Source organism: Phalacrocorax carbo, chromosome 4 (assembly GCF_963921805.1).
Source record: "Phalacrocorax carbo chromosome 4, bPhaCar2.1, whole genome shotgun sequence".
Lineage (NCBI taxonomy): Eukaryota > Metazoa > Chordata > Aves > Suliformes > Phalacrocoracidae > Phalacrocorax > Phalacrocorax carbo.
Genome location: NC_087516.1, coordinates 82,383,144 through 82,407,297, shown reverse-complemented (window position 1 = coordinate 82,407,297; position 24,154 = coordinate 82,383,144). Strand labels below are relative to the sequence as shown.

The following is a 24,154-nucleotide window of genomic DNA, read 5'->3' as shown; positions in this document are numbered from 1 at the left end:
GCAATGTTTGTGTTTTAATGATGAAAACGGTGGAGGCAGGTTTTAAAAAATACCTGAAGAGATGACGCTGTGCCTTTAAAATGCACCGCACCTGGAAATAATCCTCATCAAAAGCACATTATCATTTTTCTTGAGAAGAAAATTATCACTTCCGTTGCTCCCGTCTTCCACTGCTGTGGCTGCTCCCACATCCAGAAATCTCAGCAAGCAGAAGTCAGAACCAAACAATTTTATCCTGGCCTCTGCATGGGTGGAAAATTCTCTCCTTTATACTCACGTTATTGCAGGCCCAGGCATTTGTGATGGCTTCATGTGGGCACGTTACAATGCTGATCTTTTTTAAACTCTTTTTCAGACTGGAATCACTTCTCAGCACCAATCTGACTGCACCACAACCAAAGGAACACTGAAATTCCCAGAAATACAAGACGCTTTTCTAAATCCTACACGACACACCCGAGTCACACTTCAATAAACCTTCATAAGCCAACCAACTCCACTGAAGTACCTACCAGCCTCAACGCAGCTACAGGCGACTAACATGAACACAGAATGACATTACCGCTACCTGAAACACAATACGCAAGCAGGAAATAAGTACATCTTGAGCGTGGCATTTCAGTCTACGCTGCTAATTTCTTTTGAGGAACCACATGTGATCGCAAAGATAGGCTTGGTTCCGTTTGCGTGGATAAAGTGTCATTCGTTTCCTCACTTTTGTGGCACTTCAGAGCCTGGGGAACGCACGGAAAAAACTCAAGAGATGTTGCTCGAAAGAAAAAAAAAATGTTGCTGATATTGGGGAAAGGAGAAAGATGTCGGAAGCAAGCCGAGATGTTCTGCCAGGGAACGACCTGGCTGCACAGACACCTGAGCTCACAGCAGCCTGCACGGTGCCCTCAGCACCTCGGCAGCTTGCAGTGTTCCGGACAAGAGGAAGCCCAACAGATGGGAGCTTTCATCCCCTTGGTTTTCAGCCCCTTGTCCTCGGACCCTGGTATCAAGCAGAAGCCTGGTGGGGAGAGCTTCGGATGTCACAGCAGAGGAGGAGACAAGTTAAAAGTCAGGGAGCAGAGTTTGGAGCTTCCCTTCGGCAGGGGTCTTTCTCAAAGCAAAGGACTTGCCAGAGCGAGATGCAAAATTGCACCTATGAAGAGTGCCAACCAGAGAGGATAACACGGGAAATGCTGTTACATTAGGATGAGATTTATTTTCACTCACACGAGATCCCTGACATAACTGTCCCTTTGAAGACTTTCAACACCAGCCTTTCAGGACTTGCCAAAGGCGCACAGGGCAGCTGGTGACAGGACGAAGCTCGGATGCCATGTGCCGCATCCAAACAGGTATGCACACGTGTACTTCTGATGGGTGCTCGACTGATGCCTAAATTTAATCACACCTAACACGCACATAACTTATTCGGGGACAACTGCTTCTTTTCCCTGACTCTTACTCTCAAAAACAACTTCAGAAATGACCCTGAAGGGAAAAATCACAACTACCATACCTTTCTGGACAAGAAAAGAACTAATCCTCTGCACCAGAGGCACTCGGTTATTTCCCTTAACAACCAGCATTGCCAGGAAAGATCACTTTCTGTTATTGGGCAGGGGAGTCTCAGCGCACGCCCACTGAGGGAGGAACAGTTTAGCCCTGCCTACCCAAAATTTGGACTTTCCATGGGAATAAATTACAATAATAAAAAAAGCTCCTTTCCCAGCTGTCACAAGCGAGGCATGAAACCCTGGCAAAGATAGGAGAGTTTTGCTCCATGTCAGAATGAGAGATTAAAAACACACTTCAACAATTATTTTAGAGAACATACCGAAAGGTGGAAAGGGGAAAACGTAACACGGTGGGTGCGGGCAAGGGCAAGGGAGCATACTTGGCAGGAATAAAAAGCTGCAGCGTTTGCTTACCTGGAAGCAGGGAACAAAAAGCAGCTGCTTGCTCCTCTCAGCCTCCCGAGAGCAACCGGCCCGCTGACGGGCGCCCGCTGGCCCGCTCGCACGCAGCAGCTCTCAGGAGGGCCAGCCTTCAGCTGCACAGCGAAGGCAAAGCGAGAGCACCAGGCAGCTCAGCACCGCTCTGTGCTGTCAGCCCCGTTTCAGCTATGCATTTACCTAAATAAGGTGGACATTACGTGTAAGGGAAGTGCCAAGTGTTTTAAACAAAGCTAAGTGTTCCTAAGAAGCCCTTACATGATCGGCATATGCACAAGTCAAGTTAAAAAAGGAAAAACCCAACACTTCAGAAAAGAGGTGTTGCAAAGAAAGCAGTTTTTTTAATTAGCTGTCTGAGAAAAACCCTGTACTCTTGCCAGGAAGAAAAAGAAAGCCTTTGCCTAGGGTGACAGCTCACATCTAGACCCAACCTCACATCACCATGTGCCTTCATCGTATCCAAGCGCTTCAGTACGAGCTGTGAGCCTCTGCAGTTAGAGCGGAGCCGCAGGAACAAGAGAAATGCCCTCCAGACCATCTCCCTCTGATAACAGTTGGAGTAATTAACGGGTGAAAGGAGGTTGGGTTTAGCTGCTGCTTGAAGTACCTCCCTCCTACATGTGTCTCTTCTCTGTCACCCCCACACCTACAAGAAGTCCTCCTAACTGCCAGGCAACTGCGCCTTCAAGTAACCTCTCCCCATCGTTCCTCTGGATTTTTTCAGGGCACACCCACCCATAACCCCCCAAATATCCATCTTGAAACGCAGCACGACTCCAGGTTTGTATCCCCTGCAGCAGAAGGCAAGAGAGCTTCCTGACCCCGCAAAATGAGACAACCTGCCAGGGATGAACGCGGTCCTGCCTTAGAGGAGCCTGACCCTCTCCAAGGAGGTCCCTAACCGAATATTCAGGGCCAGGACGCAGTCAGCTTTACCCTAGGTTGTCAGATGGCCAGCCCAGGCAATTAGCAGTCTCTCCCTGCATTACGCAATCTCTCCTTTGCAGGGTGAGAGCAGACGCGAGGGCTGTGTCAGCAGGCGATGCCGGTGCCGTGCCCGCTGCTGGCTCTGCGCTCGGCAGGCACGGCTGGCCTCCTCACCGGCACCTCTCCCACTGCCTGCCTGCCCCGAGCACCTTCCCATGCCCTCTCCCATTACCTCAGCCAGCTGCACCCCAACAGCTTCTCTGATGGGCCCCCAGCTATGCAGAGGGCAAGTCTGCAATCGAAGCAGTAATTATTTCTGCGTTTACCTCTGCAGTTCCACTACGTATGACCTAAATACGCTACTTGCGGCATTAGAGATCGGAGGGGCACAAAAAGGCACGCTTCGAGTGCCTCCACCACCTTGGACCAATCCACTAGCCCGCTGCACAGTTCTTAAAGACCAAAACACCAAAGATTCCCTTACATTTATGGGCAAGTCTCCCTGACCCTCTTCCTTAAAGTATTAATATAAAAAAATTAAACTATTTGACCACCCTGCCTGGTATTTTTCAAAGGCTCTCAACACTGATCTGCCATTGCTCTTACTGTGGTGAGCCAAAGCTTAAAGATTTTGGAAAATCGCACCCCATGTCTTGAAGAGCCAGGAAAGAAATTGGATTGCTGAAAAACCCAACAACACTTAATAGAAAGAGGGCTCTTGGCACGGCCCTGACGGCGCTGCATCTGGCCTGCTAAGGCGGTACATTTATTTCAATCCTGTAGCTGTCTCTTGCTATTTATAGCTGCTAGCTTAATGAACTTTCAGGGTAGACACCATGCCTGAGCCTTCCTAAATTGAGGTTTAAATATCTTTGTTGAATTAATTCAATCTCATTACGGATGGACTGCTCCACAGTTGGACTAGCAACTTCTGCTCCTCACTGGAAATTAGCTGGGACATTCTCCATAATGCAGGATCTTTTCCTGCAAGTCAGGCCCTCTGAGTTGGGGAGCAATACTCCATTGCACATAAGAGGCAAGAAGACTGTTTAAGAGCAGCCAAGGAGATCAGAAACACATTTTTTAAGAGACGTGCAATTAAACAGCCACCTCGCACTCAACTTCAAGACAAACAGGAGCAATTCTGGAAGTGTCGCAGGCACAGGCATTTGGACAAGCAGCCTCTGCTCGGGCTGCAGGCAGGCGTACCTGCAGCTCGGGCGTGCTGCGTTCTCCTCAAACTGCCACACAGCTTCGTAACCCCACCTGCAACTTGTTTCCCATTTTGCGTAGAAGCGCTCCCGAGGAGGGGCAACTCTGCGCGGGAGAGCTGCAAAGCTTGCTCTTCCTAAGGAGAGGCCCGCCACAGACAGCCTGCAAAACCCCTGCCAAATGCATCGTGGATGTCAAGCAGATTGCATGTAAAACTAGAAAGAGATGGTTTCCACACGGGCGGACTCAAGTTGCTTTTTCCACGAGCGGTTTCAAATAGAGCCTTGTCTCTGGTTCGGATGCCGTGCCAGGGACAGAGCCTGCCGTCTACTCCTCAGCTCATGCCAGGCGCTCCCTGGACGTGAAGGCTCGCCCTGGCCCCACGCGTGTTTCGCAGCGCAGCCTCAGCACGCTGCTCTGCATGTTCTACCTATCGCATTTACGAGAGGCAGACTTGCCTACTTCAGTGTCCCGTTTAAGATGGTAGATAAAAACAATGTTATTTCAGGTCTCGCGTAGGCAAACTGTTCACAAGCGGCGATACTGAGCAAAGGGGCAGACGTACGTCACAATATGATGGTTCTCAAGAAACGTAAAGCATGAGATGAACAGACTGTAACTTAGCCGCCGGCGGGACAGCTAGTGATGCAGGAACACCTGCAGGCGTGCTCAGGTCTTACAGCTGCCAGCAGGAATTATGGACATAGTAAAACACTTTAGAGAATCAAGAGCACAGAGGAATCAATGGGCATTTCAGCCCCATAGGTGGGCTTTCTTTCCTGATAAAGATCATGTTGGTGAGTGAGAGAACACAGCAAAAAAGCAGAGTGGCTTGGCCTCCGGGGATACCCAGTTCAGCGGTACTGCACTCGTCAGACAGACGTTAGAAAACCATTTATAGACACACACAGAGTACCACTCTCTTGTCTAGGCACTTAGACCCACTAGAAGACCTGAAGCACCTGAAAGGACCAAAAAACGTATTCATTACGCAAGAAGCAAGCCATCATGTAAAGGAAACTAAGGCTAGTACTGCCATCAACTTCAGGGTGCCCCACATCAACCAGAAGCAGCAGATTAAAAATGAAAAAGCCTCCAATTAAACAAATCAGCGTGGTGAATTCATGCTACAAGATTGCTCAGCACATCATCTTTGACATCGGTAGGCTTCTCGATAAACCGATCGGTGACTAACCAGTATTCAAAAAAAAAAAAAGGGGGGCCAACTGATGTTGCAGTATCTGTCAGGTTCAGACAATCTGTTAGGGATCATTACAGCTCTCTCTCCACGTCAATCACCCTCCCGAGCACTGGTCAAACGCAGGTATTCAGCAGCGAAGCCTTAGCGCGCATACCCAAAACTGACAGCAAGCTTCAAGCAAGCAGGACTCCCTGGAGTTCCAGCTTTCCTAGCCCCGGATTACACAGAACTGACTTTTGAGAGAAGGCTGCATTTTATATTAGAAGTGTTAAAAGCGCATATCAGCCCGTAGCGAGGGCTGACGCTTGGCGATCATTACAGAGGGACACGGCGGTGCCTACACAGCAAATCTGATCCATCCAGACCAAGGCTCACCTTTGCTGGGAGAGATGCACTCCATGCAGAATGACAGCACAAGCCTCAAACAGTACCTTAATGAAATGACTCTGCTGCAGATGTTTTCTCTTTCAGCAAAATGCTCCTCCTAACCCACATCTGAGGGCTCAAGAGAGGTTTTTTTTTTCTACTAAAACCTTCAAGAACTACTGCTGGTGGGCGGAAAAGGAATTTCTCTGAGCAAACTGCAAACCTTTAATGGGATGACTTATCATCCCTTCCCTCTCTCGCTGTACGGGTCCTCTAGAAACCACCCCGACAGACAGATCCAGATTTTCAGCCTCTTTTCCCTGTTTCTGGTTTTGTGTCCTGTAAACAGGATCATAGCTACACCCTTCAACTGGTAAAGAAAACCTTTGGTAAGCTTAGCCCACATGTGACCATATGCAGAAGAGCTGCAACTAACAGGGTAAAAGGCAAGATGGCCTCAGCTCACAACCACTTATCCTCCTTTAAAGTTTTCCAAAATTTAGATTCTGCAGTTGTATTTATCCATTTGTCACCATTTTGACCCCTGCCAAAAATCAGGTTTTCCTCCTTTCACGGATGCAAGCAAGCACTAAGAAAATTCTATTACAACACACCATTTATTTGCTTCATGGGCCCCTCGTTATTGCTTGTTGCTTTTGGGTGCCAGTACCTTGCTGAATCCGCTGCCAAAGCTAAGTATCACAGTCATTTCTGAAGCCCAGCACTGCATGGGGCAGAGAACCCTGAATGCCCATTTCCAGTAAACTATGAACACTGAATTTCCTTTCCTCCCACTCCATTTTCTTAAGCGTTATGCTGAGTTTAGACAAACCTTCCCCTTTGGCAACAACAAGTTTTCAGCCCCGCAAGTGCTTTTAACAAGAAGTCAGTAAACGGTACAGTACCGCAGCAGGGCTCTACACACCACAGCTTGTGGGATAAAACCTTTATGCTTGGCCAATAGCATTAAAGGAAAAATGTACTCTTACATACCTTCAGCGAAGGGAACTCCCAAGACTCCCTCTCGGTCTTTAAAGGCAGGGCACTTGCATGGATACATATGTGTTCATACCCATGTAAAATACTGGGCTCGGGATGAGGATGAAGACAGGCTGTGTTTACAGCTGAAGAGTAACGTCAGCAGGCAGCTGACCGTCCCATCAAAGCAAATTCCTTCTTTATCCCATTTCCACGTAACATTGATCAAAAATGAAAGTCGAAAGAGGGTAAAGCCGGCAGCCAATGCGACTTCGTGATTCAGAGGAGAAAGATCTCAAGAACGTGAGATGCTGCAATCCACTTGCCTGTTGCCTTCTTGCCATAAACTGTGTGCATCCTCCCCAAACCTGGGGGCTGCACTAGCAGCTCTGCAAAACGTCGCAGAGCGGAGGAGCGAGCATCACTTCGCATCAGTGCGGGGCACACAAGTGCCAAGCCCACACCTTCTCACCCCTACTTTTTAAATTGAGAAGAAAAAATTCAAAAGAGAACTTCCAATCTGTTGTTACCTATGTTACTGGCATCGTTTTTGTGATTATCTTGTGTAAAGTGCCTCAGGGCTTGAGGTGAGGTCTAGTATTGCAAGCCATTACTTTATAGCTTACAATACTAGTCCTTGACTACATGTGAAATTCCCCAAGATATTTTGGAAAGGGACAAGTATTTTGTATTTTGGGGTTCTTGCTCTCCATTTGCTTGGATGCACCTTTGCCTATAAAAGGACTCTTACCCCAGCCCCTGAATTCAGAGTCATGAATACACACAGACAGATTCTTACCTTCCAGAAACCACAGGCCACGCACAGATCAACTGAACAAAGATGAGAATTTCCATTCTGTCAAAGAATCATACATTTTTCTGCTTGTTTCTTCTGACGCGGTAATCGCTCACATCAGCCCAAGTCTGTACCCCGGACCCCAAGCACTTCTGTTCTAAACACACTGTAAGAGCTTCAAAATAGATCTGCAGCTTCCTTAACACGTACCTTCCGCACATGCCGCGCGTCTGAGGGGCACAGAGCTGGGCCAGCCCGAGGCCAAGCCGAGCAAGCTCCGCGCTAGCACAGGCACCTCTGCAGAGCACCCCATACCGCTGCGTACATCAGCGTGGTGTCTACACGCTGCCTGCTACGCCAGCGCTTACTGAGAGACGCGAGTTCCTTGGGGCTGAGCCAGGAGGACGAGCCAAATTAACCTGAAGGGCAACCAGACAGTGAGAAGAAACCCCTTCCCAGATCAAGCAGAGACGCATTTCCTTATGGGAAAATCTCCACGTGTCTGTAGTAAAGAACGAGGAAGAGGGAAATGCATTTAGACTGGGGCCTGTCCCAAAGAAGAAACTTACATCTGCCTTCCTCGCGCCTCCCTTGTCTCATCCCTTGCAAGTAACAGCGACCTATACCATCCGCCTTGTACTGGGGTAAGCAACTGGCCAACCTGAGAGGGCAGAACCAGGCCCGGCGCCTGAACCCACGCCAGCGGACGAGCCTCCTGTGCCTTCTCACCATCAACGCTCTTCTCTGGCCAGCTGAGTCTTTCCTTCACACCACCAAGTGCCTTAACCATAGTTAACCACAGACCAACTGAATGTGCCCATAACACCAGCAGGTCCATACGCCAGCCATCAGCGCTACAAAATCACTAAACCTTCCCTGTGAAAACCCCATTTTACTCAGCATCTCTCAATAGGCTACCCTTTCCCTTCTGCACTGTTCTGACAGCATAAATCTTCATCTGTTTTCCAGCTCTTCTGTGTGTTTTGGGCAGATAGAAAGAGGGTATTTAAAGCCCACTTACTTATACTACAATAACATATATATATATACACACACACACACTTTTTAACCTCAAAAATACTTGCATGCCAGCTTCCTGGTTGATACAGAATAACCACTGCTGTTTCCTTCTTACTCGTTTTAAGTGGAAGCCAGGGCCAGGCTGGCTAAAGGAGGTGCTTTTAGACATAAGGTGCTGGTACACTTAATCTGGAGCACGGATTTGTAATAGTCTGAGGTTCAAGGCAGCCACATTTCAGCTTGCACCAGTGTCAGCAGTCCTGCCTGAGAACAAGGGTGTGAACTCCAATTTTCTCTCCGAGCACAGAAACAGCCCTGCAGGCCTGGAATATACTGAAAGGGCTCTGCAGAGGGAACACTGCCTTCCAGCTTCCTCCTCCGTGTATCAGAGAATATCCCTGTCTGGATTTTTGAAGGAGGCATCCTTCCCAAGCAATAATTTACTTAGGATAAAACATATCTGTACACGTTCAGTTTCCCTACCTCTCTCCAGAGCCGAAGGTTGTTTATAAACTACCAGAGACTGGCTTCTTTGACTGAACTGGACACAGATTAAAAAAAAAAAAAAAAAAAAAAAAAAAGAGATTGTCATTTCCAGACAGCACCAATTCCCAAATAAAGCAGCACAGCTAGACCGGTTTTGAACTGGCACAAAATGTTTATAGGGAAGGTTTGCATTTCGGGACCTGTTTATTGTCTCGCCTGTATCCACAGACATGTTTCATCAGGTTCATTTGTTGTGGGATGAGCAGCTTGACCTGGTGAGTCAAATCCAGATTTGGTCAAAAACTGAATGCACAGTTTTCACCAGAGAAGCTGAGAAATTGTCTTCAGAGAAGATACCTAGGTTTAGGCTCCACAGTCCTTAGTCACAGATCAAGAAATAGAAGTGATGTATCAAATTTCACCAACTATGTTATTCAAGATTTTTCAAATCAAACTTTATATGCTTCTCCTTATATTTGAAGATGAAATAAACTACAGATTATATACAAGCTGAACTGAAAGTGTCTAATACTTGGTGAAGTTAATAACTGCAAAAATCAATAAAGAAAAGGAGCTATGTAAATGATAGATTTTATGGACTGAGATGCACCGGACCTTCCTTCAAGATTTCTGGGTTTTCTTCAATGTAAAATTAGGCTTTGCTTGTTTTAAAACATGGTTTAAAAAAAGAGAATAGATCAACCCAAAAATCTTCCAATTCTAAGGAAAAGTCTGAAACTTCACCCCAGTTCAGACCCTTCATCTCATCATTAACCCCATGAACAGCACTTCCATTTTAGTATCTCATGAGACTCGCATACACTCATCACCTCCTCTACAGCCTTTCTGAAGGCAGTGTCCTACACGTTGTATTCACAACACAGTAATCATTGAGCCTCAGTCTCTGATGGGTACCTGAAGCCTGCGTGAATCTGACCCCCTTTTTTAGTGGCGAATATAGACCCTGGTTACAGCCGGCCGTCATGCAAGCGGTGTTATGCAAAGGTCATTAACACAGCTGCCCCAGCAGCCCTTAATCCTGTGAACTGCAACACCCTGGCTCTTCTATTCTTGGGTGCCTTCACAAGAAAGGCTCTGAGCTGCGTAACAGGGCACAGCGGGCTCAGGATTTCCTCTTTCCTTGGTGTCCCGCACTTCTTTTTTTTCCCCTCTCCTCTTCTGATGACGTGGAAAGACTGCGTGCCCCACACGCACATCCAGCAGGCCCCTGCAGAGCTGGCCTAACTCTGACAGATGCAGCCCCCTTATAATCACCCATCCCTTTCAACTGACCTCAAGCATGTTAGACTAATGCTCGCTCTCTGGTGGTCTCCACACTCTGCATTTCACTTCTTGCTTGGTTTCTGTTATTTTTCCCCCTTCCAAAAAAAGAAAGCAAAATCCAAAACTCCCTCCTTCCAAGCCACGATGCAGCCAGTTCTCCGCTGGCCAACTGGCACCCCTACTCCATAGCAAGCGCCTTCCCTCTGTCCCACTCCACTAAGCCACAGGGTTAAGTCTTAACAGATAATTCAGCTGCTTATGCCACATACTCTACACGACAGCTGTCTCAACTGTAGGTAAGATATTTCATTTCAGCTTTCTCCCAATTCCATTAGAATAGCTGTTCAAAATTCCCCAATTCTTTGTTTCTAATATTCTTAGCCCTCTTTTGAAACTGAATTTGGGCCACGTATCCTTAACTCATTGACAATTAACAGACAAAGATTAAAAAACCAGGGTTATAACTGAGGTTTCTTGTCGTGGTTGCCAGTAACGAATATCAGACTGAACTGGTGAGACATGCTTTCCTTCGTCTGAAAAGAACTGGTCTTCTCTTGGACACGCTTGCCGTAACTGAGAGCAAGCACAGCACCTGGATACGTGGCACAAATAAGCCATTCAGACCCTCAAAAAGCCTTCATCAAAGTTCTGGTAAGAGACTTCTAAAGCTGGCACGGTCTGAATATCCAACAACTGTCTCAGATCGACAACCACCTAAGAGAGAGAGAATGAAAAGGAAATAAAGAGCCATTTATAAATGATGGAGAATATCAGAAGAGGGACAGCAGAAGTTTCTGAGGGAAGCCTGGTGTTCCTATATATGCGGGACTAGAGAGGAAAGGGTTGTTAGCAAGCAAAAGCAAAGTGTATGAAACAATTCAGGTCACCTATGAAGACAAGAGTTTTGGAAGGGGAAAAAAGCTGGGGAGGTGAGGCAAGAAGTAATTCAACATTTGGAAATTCAAGACAGTAATCTGAACTACTCCTATCCTTTACAGTGTTCTAAAATAACTGCGCCAGCTTGTAAAAAGATCCGGCCACCAGCACAAAACAGCAAGTCCCTGCAAGAGCCTGGTCAAGTATCTGGATACGTGAGATGGTGAACAATAGAGAAGTAGTTACAAATGAGGTAGTATTGCATGGGACTATTGCATGGGACACACTGAATATTGTGTGGTATTTAAGTGATCCCATTCCAAAAATACATTGTGCGAAGAGGTCAAGGTGGAAAATTCCACGGGAAAATTCTTAGATAGAGATGAAAAGTCTGTGCATTTTTTTCATTCAGATAAAGAACAGGATATCGATGCATTTCTACAGATCTGGTCACTCGCATGCCAAAGCAGAAAAGAGATCTAATATAAAGATTACAATATCCAGATTTCTTTAAGACATGCAATTATGTCTTTCGGTGTAAAAGCAACTCCTGTTTTCTGAGAGCTGACAAGAAAACTCCCTTGGGACAACCAGGGAACTACAGCTACAAAGAGCAAACGGGCTTTGTGATTTGCCTTCCCTTCCAGTTGCTGCTCTCTGAAATATCTGCACCACCAAGAGTAACAGCCCCTGGGCTAAAGACATGACTGATCTGATCCCACGTTACTATCTTTATATGCAGCAACTGTCCAGCAACATAATTTCAAAATGAAATATTCACATATTTCTGCAATCAAAGATCAGGTCGTACGACCCCTGCTTGCTCCCCTCTCTCTCTCTCTCTCTCTCTTTTTCCTGTGCAGGAAGCGTTTTCCCACTTACAAACAAGTTCTTTAATGAAATTCAACCATCTGGTATTAGCCTCAGTAATCTAAACTATATCATATCCTGGGCTGTTCTCCTATATTCAAACCTTGCTAACATGTCCCCGTTTTCACAAGCTGTCGCCATCCCTCTCCCACTTCTACTTAAGCAGCCACCCCCCAGACTTCAGAACAAGCTTGTGGCCAACAGAGAAGACAGCAAGAGGAATGGGACTTTATGAGAGCCTCCTACGAGGGCTGCGTAGTGATGATACTCGATGAAGATCTCTCTCCTCTGGTTAACAACTGTAGTACCAACGGAGGTGTAAGGCATCCGAAACGGACCTCACCTGCCTATCCAAATTCAGATATTCAACCCCTACAGATACTCAACCGTACAGTAATGCTACAATTTACTCTTCTTTTCGTTTGCAAAACTTAAACTGGTTAATTACTGAAGGGAAGGACTTAGTAGCCCCACAAGTTATGGATACAACAAAGCCAAATCCCCAGCGGGTATGTTTCTAGCTGAAACCATGGGGCACTTGAATTCTAGAGAGGGTGCATGTCCCAAGAGCCAGGGCAGAAGCTGCAACAGATCTGCCTCGGCATCTACTCAGTCTTTGCGTTTCCTTCCTGCCTCTTGACACACAGTGTCAAATTCCTTTTTAACATTTGGCCTGTCCCTGGCTGGCGTTAGCTCAGGAGCACACTCAGGTGATACAGAGGGATGAAATGTCTGCTCCAGCCTGTGCCTTTTCCAAGCCACTGCAACCATTCAACAGCAACTGATTAAGACTACTCCGACCCCGCAACACGAGAGGACTGGTTTCGTGGATCCAGTTTCCTCCACCACGATCAGACCAGGAGCCGATCACTAGACAACAGACCATTGCAGCGAGCGACAGCTGAAACCAGTACTTACTGAGCGGTTTAAGGATGCTGCTGCTTGTCTCATCAGCATTTTCTACGTCTGATTTGTCGGAGTAGTTCTCAGAGATTTTCTCCTTTTCTTTCTTTTCTTTGTGCCCAGGTCGTCTTCTGTGACGCCTCCTTCTCCTATAGCTCTTCGGCACGTGGACCCCAATGTAAATAGTGTGATGACCTAGGGAACACAAGCACAGCAAATATTAACTCCGACTGTGTATAATTTGCGCATCACTGGCCAGTACAGTTCATGCTGCGTTTCATTCATACAGGCAAGCGAAGTATCTCTCTTTGCTGGCCTAACTTTAATTAGGACTATGTTTCTTGTCTCCAAACGTGAGCTAGGAGCTCTCTTTGCTACCATTTGGAAAAGTATTTTTTTGTCCAATCACTTCTGCAAGTGCGTGCCAGTGCAGACTCCTGATAATTATTCTGTCCTTGTGACTCATTTAAAAATAAAAACCACAGAAGGCCATCATACTCGTTTTGCCATATTTAATGCACCGCCCCTGAAAAGCATTCTACATTAATTTTGCCATGTGTTTTACCAAATGCATTGGCTGGATTGACACCTACCTTGTGCAAACTGATGCAGCTTAATTGAAGAGCGAAGAAGAAGAAAATTTACAAAATTGACGATGCAGGCCATTGTACAACAACTGTCAAAGTACCACTAGGGTATTATTATAATGCAGCAGACAAGGAAGGACTACTAACGTAAGCTATTGTAAACTTCCAAGTACTCGACACTTTCCAAAATAAAAATTAAGTAATAAAAGAGTAAGTGCCAAATTTCATATGCTGACTGTAAACAGAAAGTGCGCCTTTTCCCTTTCGTAAGGCTTCCATTTCAAACTAAAGCACTTCAACTACCTTTGCCAATTGTTATGTCTTTTTGATGAGTTTGATAAAAATGTTTTATTTTCAGGGCTTTCTGCACTTCTTCCAACTTGGGATAAATATCCTGCCTTGTGGTCACAGAAAGCATTTACACGCCTTTTTCTGTGCCCAGATAATGCAGATATTTTACCGTAAGCTTTAAAAACAGCTCCTTCAGATTTAACTCTTGATAAATGATAGCTGTATTCTATGCTTTTGACCAAATTTGGTTTCCCCACTCACATCTCAGTGTAGCTAAGCAGAGGGTTTCAGATAAACACACATGCCCCATTACTGGCTGAAGCACATTTATCTGAATGGATGAGCCACAAAAGCACATAAGAACAAATGTATTTATCTGTAGGTACGGTCATTTACTTTGGCTCCCAGCGGAGCATTTCTGCAGAGCCGTCCCTCGGCAGAGCCACCGTCTCGGTCACCCCACACCCGTCTATTCTTAGCCTATGCTTACACCTGGCATGAATGCATGGCTATTAAAACCCCACACCAGCATACCAGATGACATATTCAAGAGAAGGCAGAGGCTACAGCTTTTGGGGAGTTGCACTCCATCCCGCTGCACTGTCCCACCCCGAGTCATTTGGCTGGTGCCTCCCCAGGGAGACCCCCCGAAAGCTGCCTCCAGACCCCAGCCTCCGTGACTGCAGTGGCTTTGACCAGGAAGCACGGGTAATTCACCCCTCAAACCTGACTCCAGCACCTACAGGTATCTGCCACCAAAGAAATTCAGCCAAAAGGCTCTCTTCAAACGTGCTCCACAATGTGAAATCACATCACTCTGGAAACCACGGGAGCTTCTGTCAAATGGGTGGGCACCCAGCAAGACGACGGTGACGATGGCGGCTGAAGCCAAACGAGATGAGTTCTGTGTTACTGGGCACAGAGCCCTCCAACACCTCTCCGTTGAGCCCAGAGCAGCGTCCGCCTCTTGCGGCACCCATACTCCCTTTTGCTCGGGGATAAGAGTTAAGTCAAGCGAGTAGCAGCCTTGATAAAACAGTCACGCACTTCGGAAAGCTGGAGAGAAAACTGGCCCTTGCCACTGACCCGTCTCCCCCAATTTTCCCTCATTACAGAGCATGCACTGCTCTTTCCTTTCACCTGCAAGCTGCACCTATTATTACCGTTTGCTTTTCAGCAGCATTAGAAGGTTCCAGATGAACCACCTATCTGCAAGACACGGGAAGCTGCTCTGGAAATGCCAGCGCAACAGTAAAAGCAGAGTCGGCAGCCACCAGTTACCTTCGCTCCTAAACATGGGTCTCTAATTCCTTGTTATGATAAATCCAGTCTCAGAGACTGAACAACTGAAGGTTTAGGCACAAAACACCCAATTTCCATAACAAACTGCGTTTACCATTTCAAATTCCACCCACTCTTGAGGCCAGCTGTGCAGTCTGGAGAGTCCTTCACCTTTTTTGCCTGTCAATTTTCATACTAAAAGCATCCAAGGTCTTTCAAAAAGCTGCTTGACCAGAGTGGCCCTCCTTGATGGCAACTTTAAAATAGCTAAATGAGCTCCCCAAGGGCTTTGCAAATCACGCCATGATGAGCTGTATGCAAGGATGGGGCCAGAAGCTTATGAAAACAGCTCATGCCCTACACATATTGCCACTGTCTCTGATCCCCATGTACACAAGTGCCCTGCAGACCAGCAGGACTACCGAGGGATGCAGGTCGCCAGCAGTGGCTCCTCTGAAAAGCAAACGCAGAGGACAAATTAGAAGTTTTAAATGCATGCTGTTGTCAAGTTCCTCAAGTATAAAAAAGCACCTGAAGAAGCCTTCTTAAATACTGCCTTCTTAATTCTCAAAGACCAACAAAATGAAAAGGAAAAAATAAAACAACTGTGCACCAATAGGATCACTTGAAAAAATATGTTCATCCGCAGCCTGGCACCAAGCCTGCTACATTTTGGCTCCCCAGTAATTTGTTATGTGGAAACTGTACTAGAAAAGAAGGCTTATAAAGAAATTCCCTTCTCGCTCACAGACATGATGGTGCGACAGCACCTGAGATGATCCTGAAAGGCGCCAGTCACATCATCGTTCTGGTGGCTGGAGCGCTACAGCAGCTCAAGTTTACATACTGGTGCTAGCTACACAGAAGACCACACTAAATAAATAAAACAGATAGACGTATATAAAGATATATAGCGTCCATGATACCAAGATATAAACTAACCGCTATAAAGGGTTAGTGAAAATCCCTCCGAGTGGAGTTAGAGTTACTTTTTAGCTGGCATTATCTAGGCTGAGAGAGCACAAGGGCACCACTACACGCGCATCTCCTGCTGCTGCGGGGTGCCAACAGCTGGACAGCTGTCCGGTCCAGTACCGTGCACTAACAACTCGCCACCTCATGGAGCAGGACAAAAAAAGAAACAGAAATCCGGGGTCGAGCAAGGTCCGAAATCTGGCAGCGCAACAGTGATGGAAGAAAAGGGACCCGGCGCCTGCTGCCTCCAGCCCAGCGGTCTTTGAGAGGGAACGCGCAGAGCCGCAACGCCGATGCTGGAGACGTCTGCAGCAAGGCCTTACAGATCAACACCTGAAGATGGCATTTAGGTCTAGAGTGTCAAAGGAAACCAGGAAAGCTATTCCAGCAACTGGAAACATCAGCTTTAGCGTGGCAGATGGCATAAACGCCGCACAGGGACAGAGAAGGGCAAATCTCAGCTGAGCACAAGCAGGAGCTGTAGGGTAAGGGTGGCCCCAGGACAGGCAGGGTAGCGGTAGCCGTTCCCAAGGGATTCTCACAGCCAAGATCGCATCCAGAAGCAGAAGGATGTGGTGATTCCGGTACCTGTATTAGAACCACATCCTCCTTAGAATCACTTCAATTTGGTGGTCAGACTGATAATAGAAACACATCAGAGTAAGCCTGTCGTCTTAATACTTTAATATGCTGCCAACAGAACGGGACAATCTCTCTAATCTTTTGACCACGTGTGCACAGTACAGATTTTGGTAATATGAAACTAAGTTGCATATACGCAGGGAAACATCTGCACTACTTAGCTGCTTTTCCCTAGTCTGCAAGGGAGAGACTTAGTTAATGTTGCTTCTTGTGTCCCCCCACCTCCCAGTCTGTTCAGGGAGGCCAAGCGAGACGTTTTTCCTATTCTGCGGACTTGAAGCGCTTGGCATGTGTTTATACTGTTGCAAACGCTGAGATAAACTTCTAGGCTCCCTTCCCAAAGCGCCTGGAAGGAAACAATTGACACATACACTCAATGCACTGGGTTTCTGAGACATTTCCTACTCACCGGGGTAACAGAGCCTTTCCCATGAGAACCACTGACTACAAATGGCAATGCCTGATAAATTTAACGGGACGCACATGCACTGCACTGTTATCCTACGGCTTGGTGGAGGATGGGCAGCACAGAGCCGAGTGGTAAACTTCTCCTGGTAATCCAGGTCCCGCTCCAGCCCTACCTTTCTCTTGTACACCCGACGCAGGCCACCTGCCAGTTTCCTCTTGTGGTCCCTACTGCATTCACAGGCTTTTCTGGGGGCTCCTCCCATCGCCCTCCCCCAGCAAAACGATTAGCTTCTGTGTGGACCTCAGATTTTTAGAGCTGTTTCGGTTGGCCAGAGGCATGTATTTCACAACACTAAAGTCCCGCAGGTAAGATGCACGGCAAGACCTGCAGGTCCAAGTGGCACCTTTTCTTTTCTGAAGGACAGCGGCAGGTCGTGGCTGCCTCGAACTTACACCTGCTGCAGCTAAAACTTTTGAAGTTAGCTTCTTGTGCCTGAGGGCAAACTTTACTGGGCACCTAAATCAGAGGAAAATCATTTCACCTGATTATTAATAGAACAAGAAATAGTCATCATCAGAGAGGTATTTTTCCCCCTGGGAAAAATTCTGGTTGAAACCACATCTTTTGCTTTATTAAGAGCTATTAAAGAACAGCAGCTCATGATTCACAGTCTAGATTTAGAGCCTGGGCACAGGAGACTCCCTGAGTCAGTTTTACTGGTGAAAACCCACTCATGTATTACCAAATTTAAGTTCTGCAAAATGCAGCATTCCCTCCCTGCTTGCAAGAATATCTGTTCATCTCTCGTCTCCATCCTGGCCAAGCATGGTCTTGTTGACGTCCTGGGAACAAAACTATGTGAATCTGAAGTCGTGCACGCCGCGCGAGCCCACGTGCTGACCGCAGCAGCGCTCTGACAGCGTGCACAGAAGCAAGCGGCTCCAGACACCCTGCCTCAACCAGTCAGGCCCCCAGGCATACTGCCTCAGTCCAACGCCATGCTACTTCTTTTCGGAGTTATTCCATTTAAGGAAATGTGGGGGTTAAAGAAACAAAGGGGAGGAGAAAAGGTGTACTGGAAAATAAAAATTGTGAGAAATCTGCAGGCAGAAAGTTGGCTGACTTGGTAAAGCTTCAGCTACCCAGTAATTCCTTGTGTGCGTTTACGTAGCCAAATCTGTACGTTAGCATAGCCTGATTGCCTGCTACCTACCCAATCCCAGCCTCCTTTCAGGTGCTCGCTCCCCATCACCCGCTGAGGGCTGCCAAAAGCTGCACAAGTAGGAAAAGCCGGGACCTGCATGAAACACCTCCATACCTGTAACTGTCTCTAGGTATTCTTGCAGTCAGTGTGGCACAAGGCTGGAATCAAACCCGAACCATCTGCCAGCGAGGATCCCTTTCTGTCCCAGGAAGAAAGGATGGCAGTTGTTTAGAGACCGAGAGGCAGGGCGTATGTGCAATGCATGCACTGAGCAGCCACCCTGCCCGCCGCTAAGCGGGGGAGAGTGCAGCTGCGAAAGGACCAGGACAAGCCCGGCATCGTCAGCTGAGGAGCTGGTTGAACGTACGTGAAGAAGAGACCTTGGGATCTGCCTGCATGAGAAGTGTGCTGGGAGCAGGGGAGTTACTCCATATGCCATCATGTCAGCCCCAAACCGGACATCCCAAGGCCTGCGAAGCACAAGCCATCTATGTTTTGCGAAACACGTGGATCTATTTCTGCTACCATGCAGGAGGCAGATGACAAAACGCATCTACATAGGAAGAAATCCATAGTTCAAGTGTGCTTTCCCAAACTAGTTCTGGAACTACACTTGCCTTAAAGAGCATTATCACTTCCTACCGTGCCCTTGGTAAGAAACCAGTTCCTCCCAGAAGAATCATACAGAACAGACCTGATGCGTGACGCACCTACGGGGAGTCGTAGAGCTCAGGTTTCTCGTGACGTTTGAATTTAGGTGATTCTGGGTAGCTTTATCCTGCAACAACAGTCTTTCCACAAAGCCTTTTGCATTGAGTACATCAACACCTACATGTAATAGATAATCAGTGGCCACGGTGGCAATCCAAATGGAACACAGGTTTTCTGGGAGTACCCTACAGGAAATGCAAATTGAAATCTCAGCCTTAGCAGGAGGAAAAACAAAAAAAAAAACAGAAGACAAAAGGTAAACCAGCAGACTCGATTAGATTATCAGAGTGTGGTGATACCTTTTGTGCCCAAGGTGTCTGCATTCATCTGGACACTGAGCTGAGTCTACACCTTTCTGCAACCTTAGTGCATGACCAGGTGCAGATTTGAAGGCTGACACCGTGTAAGACTGAAATTATTTTTTCATTCCAGATATCTACAGCCAAACGAACAAGCAGAAAGAGATGACTTCATTTATGAACCTCTCCATTTTTAAGCACTAACTCTTCTAAGAAAATGCTCTATGGCTTTTGCTTAGCAAAAACAGAACTTGGTCATTTGGAGGCAGGAGCCAAAAGTTACAGGATCAAAGGATAAAGTCTGCCTGGTGCGTAATATCTGAGAAGGAATCCCTTCCGCATGACCGGGGTTGTTGAGACTTAGAGCCTGGTCAGCCTAGCCTATAAAGAATCTCAGACTTGCACCTTAGAAGGAAAAAAGATCGAAACCTAACATCAAATATTTATCAAGCAGTGAAAATGAGCTGAGTGTTAGCAGTTTTCACCTGGACCTTGGTTTTACCTTCAAGGTTCCTTTCCAAAGAACAGGGAGAGTCACATTAACCCCGATAAGGCTCAGAGAGGCTCACGTGGTTACAACTGACATGTCTACACAGCCACCCTCTTCTCCAGAAGCTCTGGCCATTCACGACACCCACACTGGGCAGCCGTGTGTACCCAGGCTCTCAGAGGAGACGGGGAGAGATATTTCAGGCCACCCAAATGAAGGGTGTTGCTCAGGATGCCCAACCATTTAACTCTGGGGCACAGCTGACCGATAATAAGACACAGACAGGTAAAGGTGTGCCCTTCTCTGCCCATTTCCATAGCCTAGCTATCAGTCTCATACCTGGATGGAATTGGAACACAACACACCCTCAGGGCAAGGAAGCTTTAATTATTGATGTGGCTTCTGACACATCCCAGGAGCATACGGCTTTTACTCCTTCCACTAACGAGTTGCTAACTTTATGAAAACTTGCTCCGTAACGATGTCTAACATTCAGGAATCTGCACCTACCGCAGCTCCGAAGTCACTCGCGACAGGCAGGGGATGCAGCCCGCCACGTGCTCCGTCAGCAGAAGGCGGCACGGCACGGCACCCCTTTGGGGCTAAGAAGAAGGTGTCGGCGTACCACCAACCATGCAGCGAGACGTGGCAGTAGCCAACGCGCTGCTGGGATTATAGCCAGGCTAGCGCAGTGTTTAGCAGCTGCTTTTCAACCCCGGGGCTGGTGGCAGAAGGGGACTTCTCGTTTCGTGCAAGATTCAAAGGAAATAACTGACATAAAAAGCTGATGGCCCAGAAGGACAAATATATCACAGGGATGATCCATTTTAAAGGGGAGATACTAAAAGTAGCACTAAGCAAGTCCCAAACTAAGCCCTGCTTAGTTTCAAATCAGCTCAAGAAATAAGAACAAAAGGCCACGCCGTCACGTGCCGCGTGCCCTTAACTCTACCTGATTTTAAAGGGGTTACAGGTGCCAAACACCTCCCGGGAGCGGTGCAAGCAGAGGAGCAGGCGCAGGCTCTCCACCCCGACCAGCTCCACCTTCCAAGGACAGGGCTGTCCCCCTGCACGCCCAGGGGCACACGGGATGGGACACGGTCTGCGCGACACCCCGCTTCAGAGAACTGTTCCCACCAGCAGAACAGAAATGACTCTCCCAGTCCCTCCTACGCAGTCATCTTATTTCACCCAAAAATTTCCCAGGAGTGATCTGAAGGAGCGTTAATTTCCACACAGATGAAAACACAGGCCACAAAAACAACAAACGGGAATATTTTCCATGATACATTAAGACGGTGTAAAATCTGGAGAAAAGACATGGAAATTCGCAAGACCCATCAGTGAGCATGGCTGGTTCATCAGAAATAAGGAACACCGTGACTCCCCCTAGCACTGCCCAAGAGCCAAGTACTATTCCTGTTAATGCATATGAACACAGATACTGAAACTCAAGAGAAACCAAGCCAAAACCATAAGCAAACCCCTAGACAGGCTGACCAGGCATACTCCCAAGGCTCACCACTCCATCCCCACAGGGTTCTCAGAACGTCCTGATGTTCAACTGACTGATTTTCCAGGCAAGTATAAACTTATAGATCAGGTAAACAGCAGAAGGATTCATTGAGCTCTTTGTTTGTTGAAATCTAAACATGCTAACTTACCAGCTGGAGTTGAATCAGATCCAAATCCCTCCTGTTCCCCACAGCAAAATAACCCTGTCAAGCAGCAGGCCCACAGAGAAGATGCTTCCCTCCAAGGAGAGGGCAGCCTGCCGAGCTGGAACAGACTCTGCTCTTTGTGTCGCTGTCACGACTTTATAAGGGCAGAAACAATACATCTGTGCCTTACAGTGGTGATGCTCGGGCACGGAATTACCTCTCTGCGAGAGGCTCCCACAAAGGGAACCCAAGGTCTTTTGAGGGACTGAGCGCAGACTGACACAGGACCAGCAAGAGCAGGTGGATGCCTGGAGCTGGACAAAGGATGCTGGGTAAGAGACTGGCTGAGAACTGCAGAAGAAATCATGTCTGTATGGAAAAGACAGGAATAAACTCTTACAAATCTGTAATCTGGTAGCTGAAAAACCCTGAGATCAGAAAGGCCCGCAGGCGTAAGGGCCTTTAAAACAATAGTAGTATGCAATAAACTAAGTCTGCCATGGTATGTGGCAGTTGGCCAAAAGGGTCAGTGTGAATCCGCCAGGTGACGGGTCCAAATATGTGCAAAAGGACAGCCATAAGGCTGAGTAGGGGGTTCACAACAATAAATGCCATCAGGAGAACAGCCTGCAATGAGAGAGATGCAGTAAAAGGGCAGAACAAGAAAACAGAGGCTCCAAGAGAGGCAAACCCCAAGATACTACGTGCAACTGAGAGATGAAATCGGAAGGGACAAGATCAGAAGCAAGACGGCACTCTCCAGTTCTGCCAGTTCTGACAAAAGAACCCCGAACTCGTGGCTAAGATAAAAGCATTCAAGAGAGGATGCAGCATCAGCAACAAGATGCAGTTATTTCATCGAGCAGGGAACTTGCCCAAAGATCATTTGACCTGCTTGCATTACCGCACTTCATATCTCAATATGCAGTCCTTTACTAAAATCACTACAAGGGGCGGGGAACTGAGCTGCACTGGGAAAGGCAGCATGTGAATCGGAGATTTTCTTCTTCTTTTATAACATCAGGCTTCTAGAACTTCAATATCTTCAAAAGGTCAGTTTAATCTTTATGTAGAGTGACCTCTGCAGTCTTTAAGAGGTTCGCACGTAACAACGCTGTAGTTAGCCAGAAGGAAAGTCTTCCTAGCCATCTGTCTAGAGCTTGCACTTCCCAGTTCAAACGTACGCTCTCTCTCTACACATCGATGACCCAGACTTGAACCGCCAGATTCCTAACAAGACTCAGAGGCCGCTCCGGCAAAGCATGTTTAGAAGGTGAGTTAGCACTGTGCCCCAAAGAACGGGATGGCTCTAAAAGACGGAGCTCACATAAAGTCAAAGTCAAAAACATCTAAACAGGATAAGAAAATGAAAAAATGAAATGAGGCCTTCATTTGACTTCATGAAGATGCTACAAATCCCATTTGTTTAGAAGGAGCAGACCAAGGCAGTCACCAAAAACTACGCTAGAAATTGCTAGGAAAGGATCAGAATATGAAGCCCAGAAGACACGATGACGGCTGTAAGGTACTACTCCATGTCAGGAAACTATAAGCAAGGTGGCAATGAATAGCGGGAGAACCTTGTTTAGACAGAACAATAAATATGTGTTTGGGGTATTCTCACCGAGCTTTATATAGGCCATTGCGAGACTCTTACCCACAACCCCATAAGCTGCTTTTCTTTCTCTCTTCTTTGGAGCCGTGAGAGGTTACAGAAGCCATCGAATCTGTCCTGCTGTGATCTGATCTAATCTGGCCAGTACTGCTTGGATTCCACGGGAAGAAAAGGAAGACTTGAACAACGCACGGCTCTGGGGACCAGGGCAGAGGACAGGAGCCATGCTGGACTGTTTGGTTTAAGTTTTAGGCCAAGCTGTTTGGAAGCACGGTACCTTTGAATTTTCTGGCATCTGCCTCGTGCCCTGACCACAGTTCCTTTAAAATTAAGTCCCCTTCCAAAACGCCCCAAATGACCCCCCAAAACTGCCCATCTTGGCGTCGTTTTCCTTATTTCCATCTCATTAATGACCAAGGATGACCAAATGAATACCCAGCTGTGCTGGGCACTATCAGGTTCACGGATGCAGGTAGGTTTTAGACCACCCTGCGATGTAAGTAAGAGCTGTGGTATACTGACTAAGGCATCCAAGTGCTGCCCCCACTTCAGAGGAAGAACCTCCAACTGCTTTCTGGGTACCAGAGGTTGGCTGCTGCTTTACCACTAGCACACAAGCAACAGGAAGGCACGCCGCTGAAATCTGCTGTCCAAACTCTGAAGCTAACACCGTGGTCCTCTTAGAGCCTAAACACTTAACCGCCGCCAGTGGCTGCGTGGAGTACCAGGTTGTCCAAAGCCCGAAGAGCAAACAGGAAAGGCTGGGTGCGGGATAGCAACAAAACCAAGATACACAACTGCAACCTGCCAGGCAGAGATCTACACCATTCTGTTTCCTTGGGTTTGCAGGTGCCAGGCAGCTCATGGGAAGTCCTCGTAACTGCCCAACTCTACAGTACTGCATCGGTAGGAAAACGGCCCTGCTGCAAGAGAACCTTGATTCCAAGGCTGCGGTTGAAATTAAACATCTAGAGGCCGTGGTGTCTTTATGAAAGGCAGCCTGCGGCCGAAGCCGGGGTTGCTAGAAGGCCGAGCTGCTGCCAGCCGGGCACTGTGAAGGAATGCAAACACGATGCTCACCGGCGGGAGCCCCATTCACACAAAGGCCTCCTGACGCCTCTCCA

At 47.3% G+C, this 24,154-nt stretch overlaps 1 protein-coding gene across 9 annotated transcripts in view; it reads right to left on the bottom strand.

Moving 5' to 3' along the window:
- The window catches only part of SLC4A4 (solute carrier family 4 member 4), a 231,685-nt gene that overhangs the window by 134,077 nt on the left and 73,454 nt on the right, over positions 1-24,154 (bottom strand). For all 9 annotated transcript variants that reach the window (XM_064450722.1, XM_064450721.1, XM_064450714.1 and 6 more), the window contains one exon: positions 12,881-13,060. In XM_064450722.1, coding sequence (XP_064306792.1) covers positions 12,881-13,060 — 180 coding nt within the window. The remainder of the gene's footprint in view (positions 1-12,880; positions 13,061-24,154) is intronic.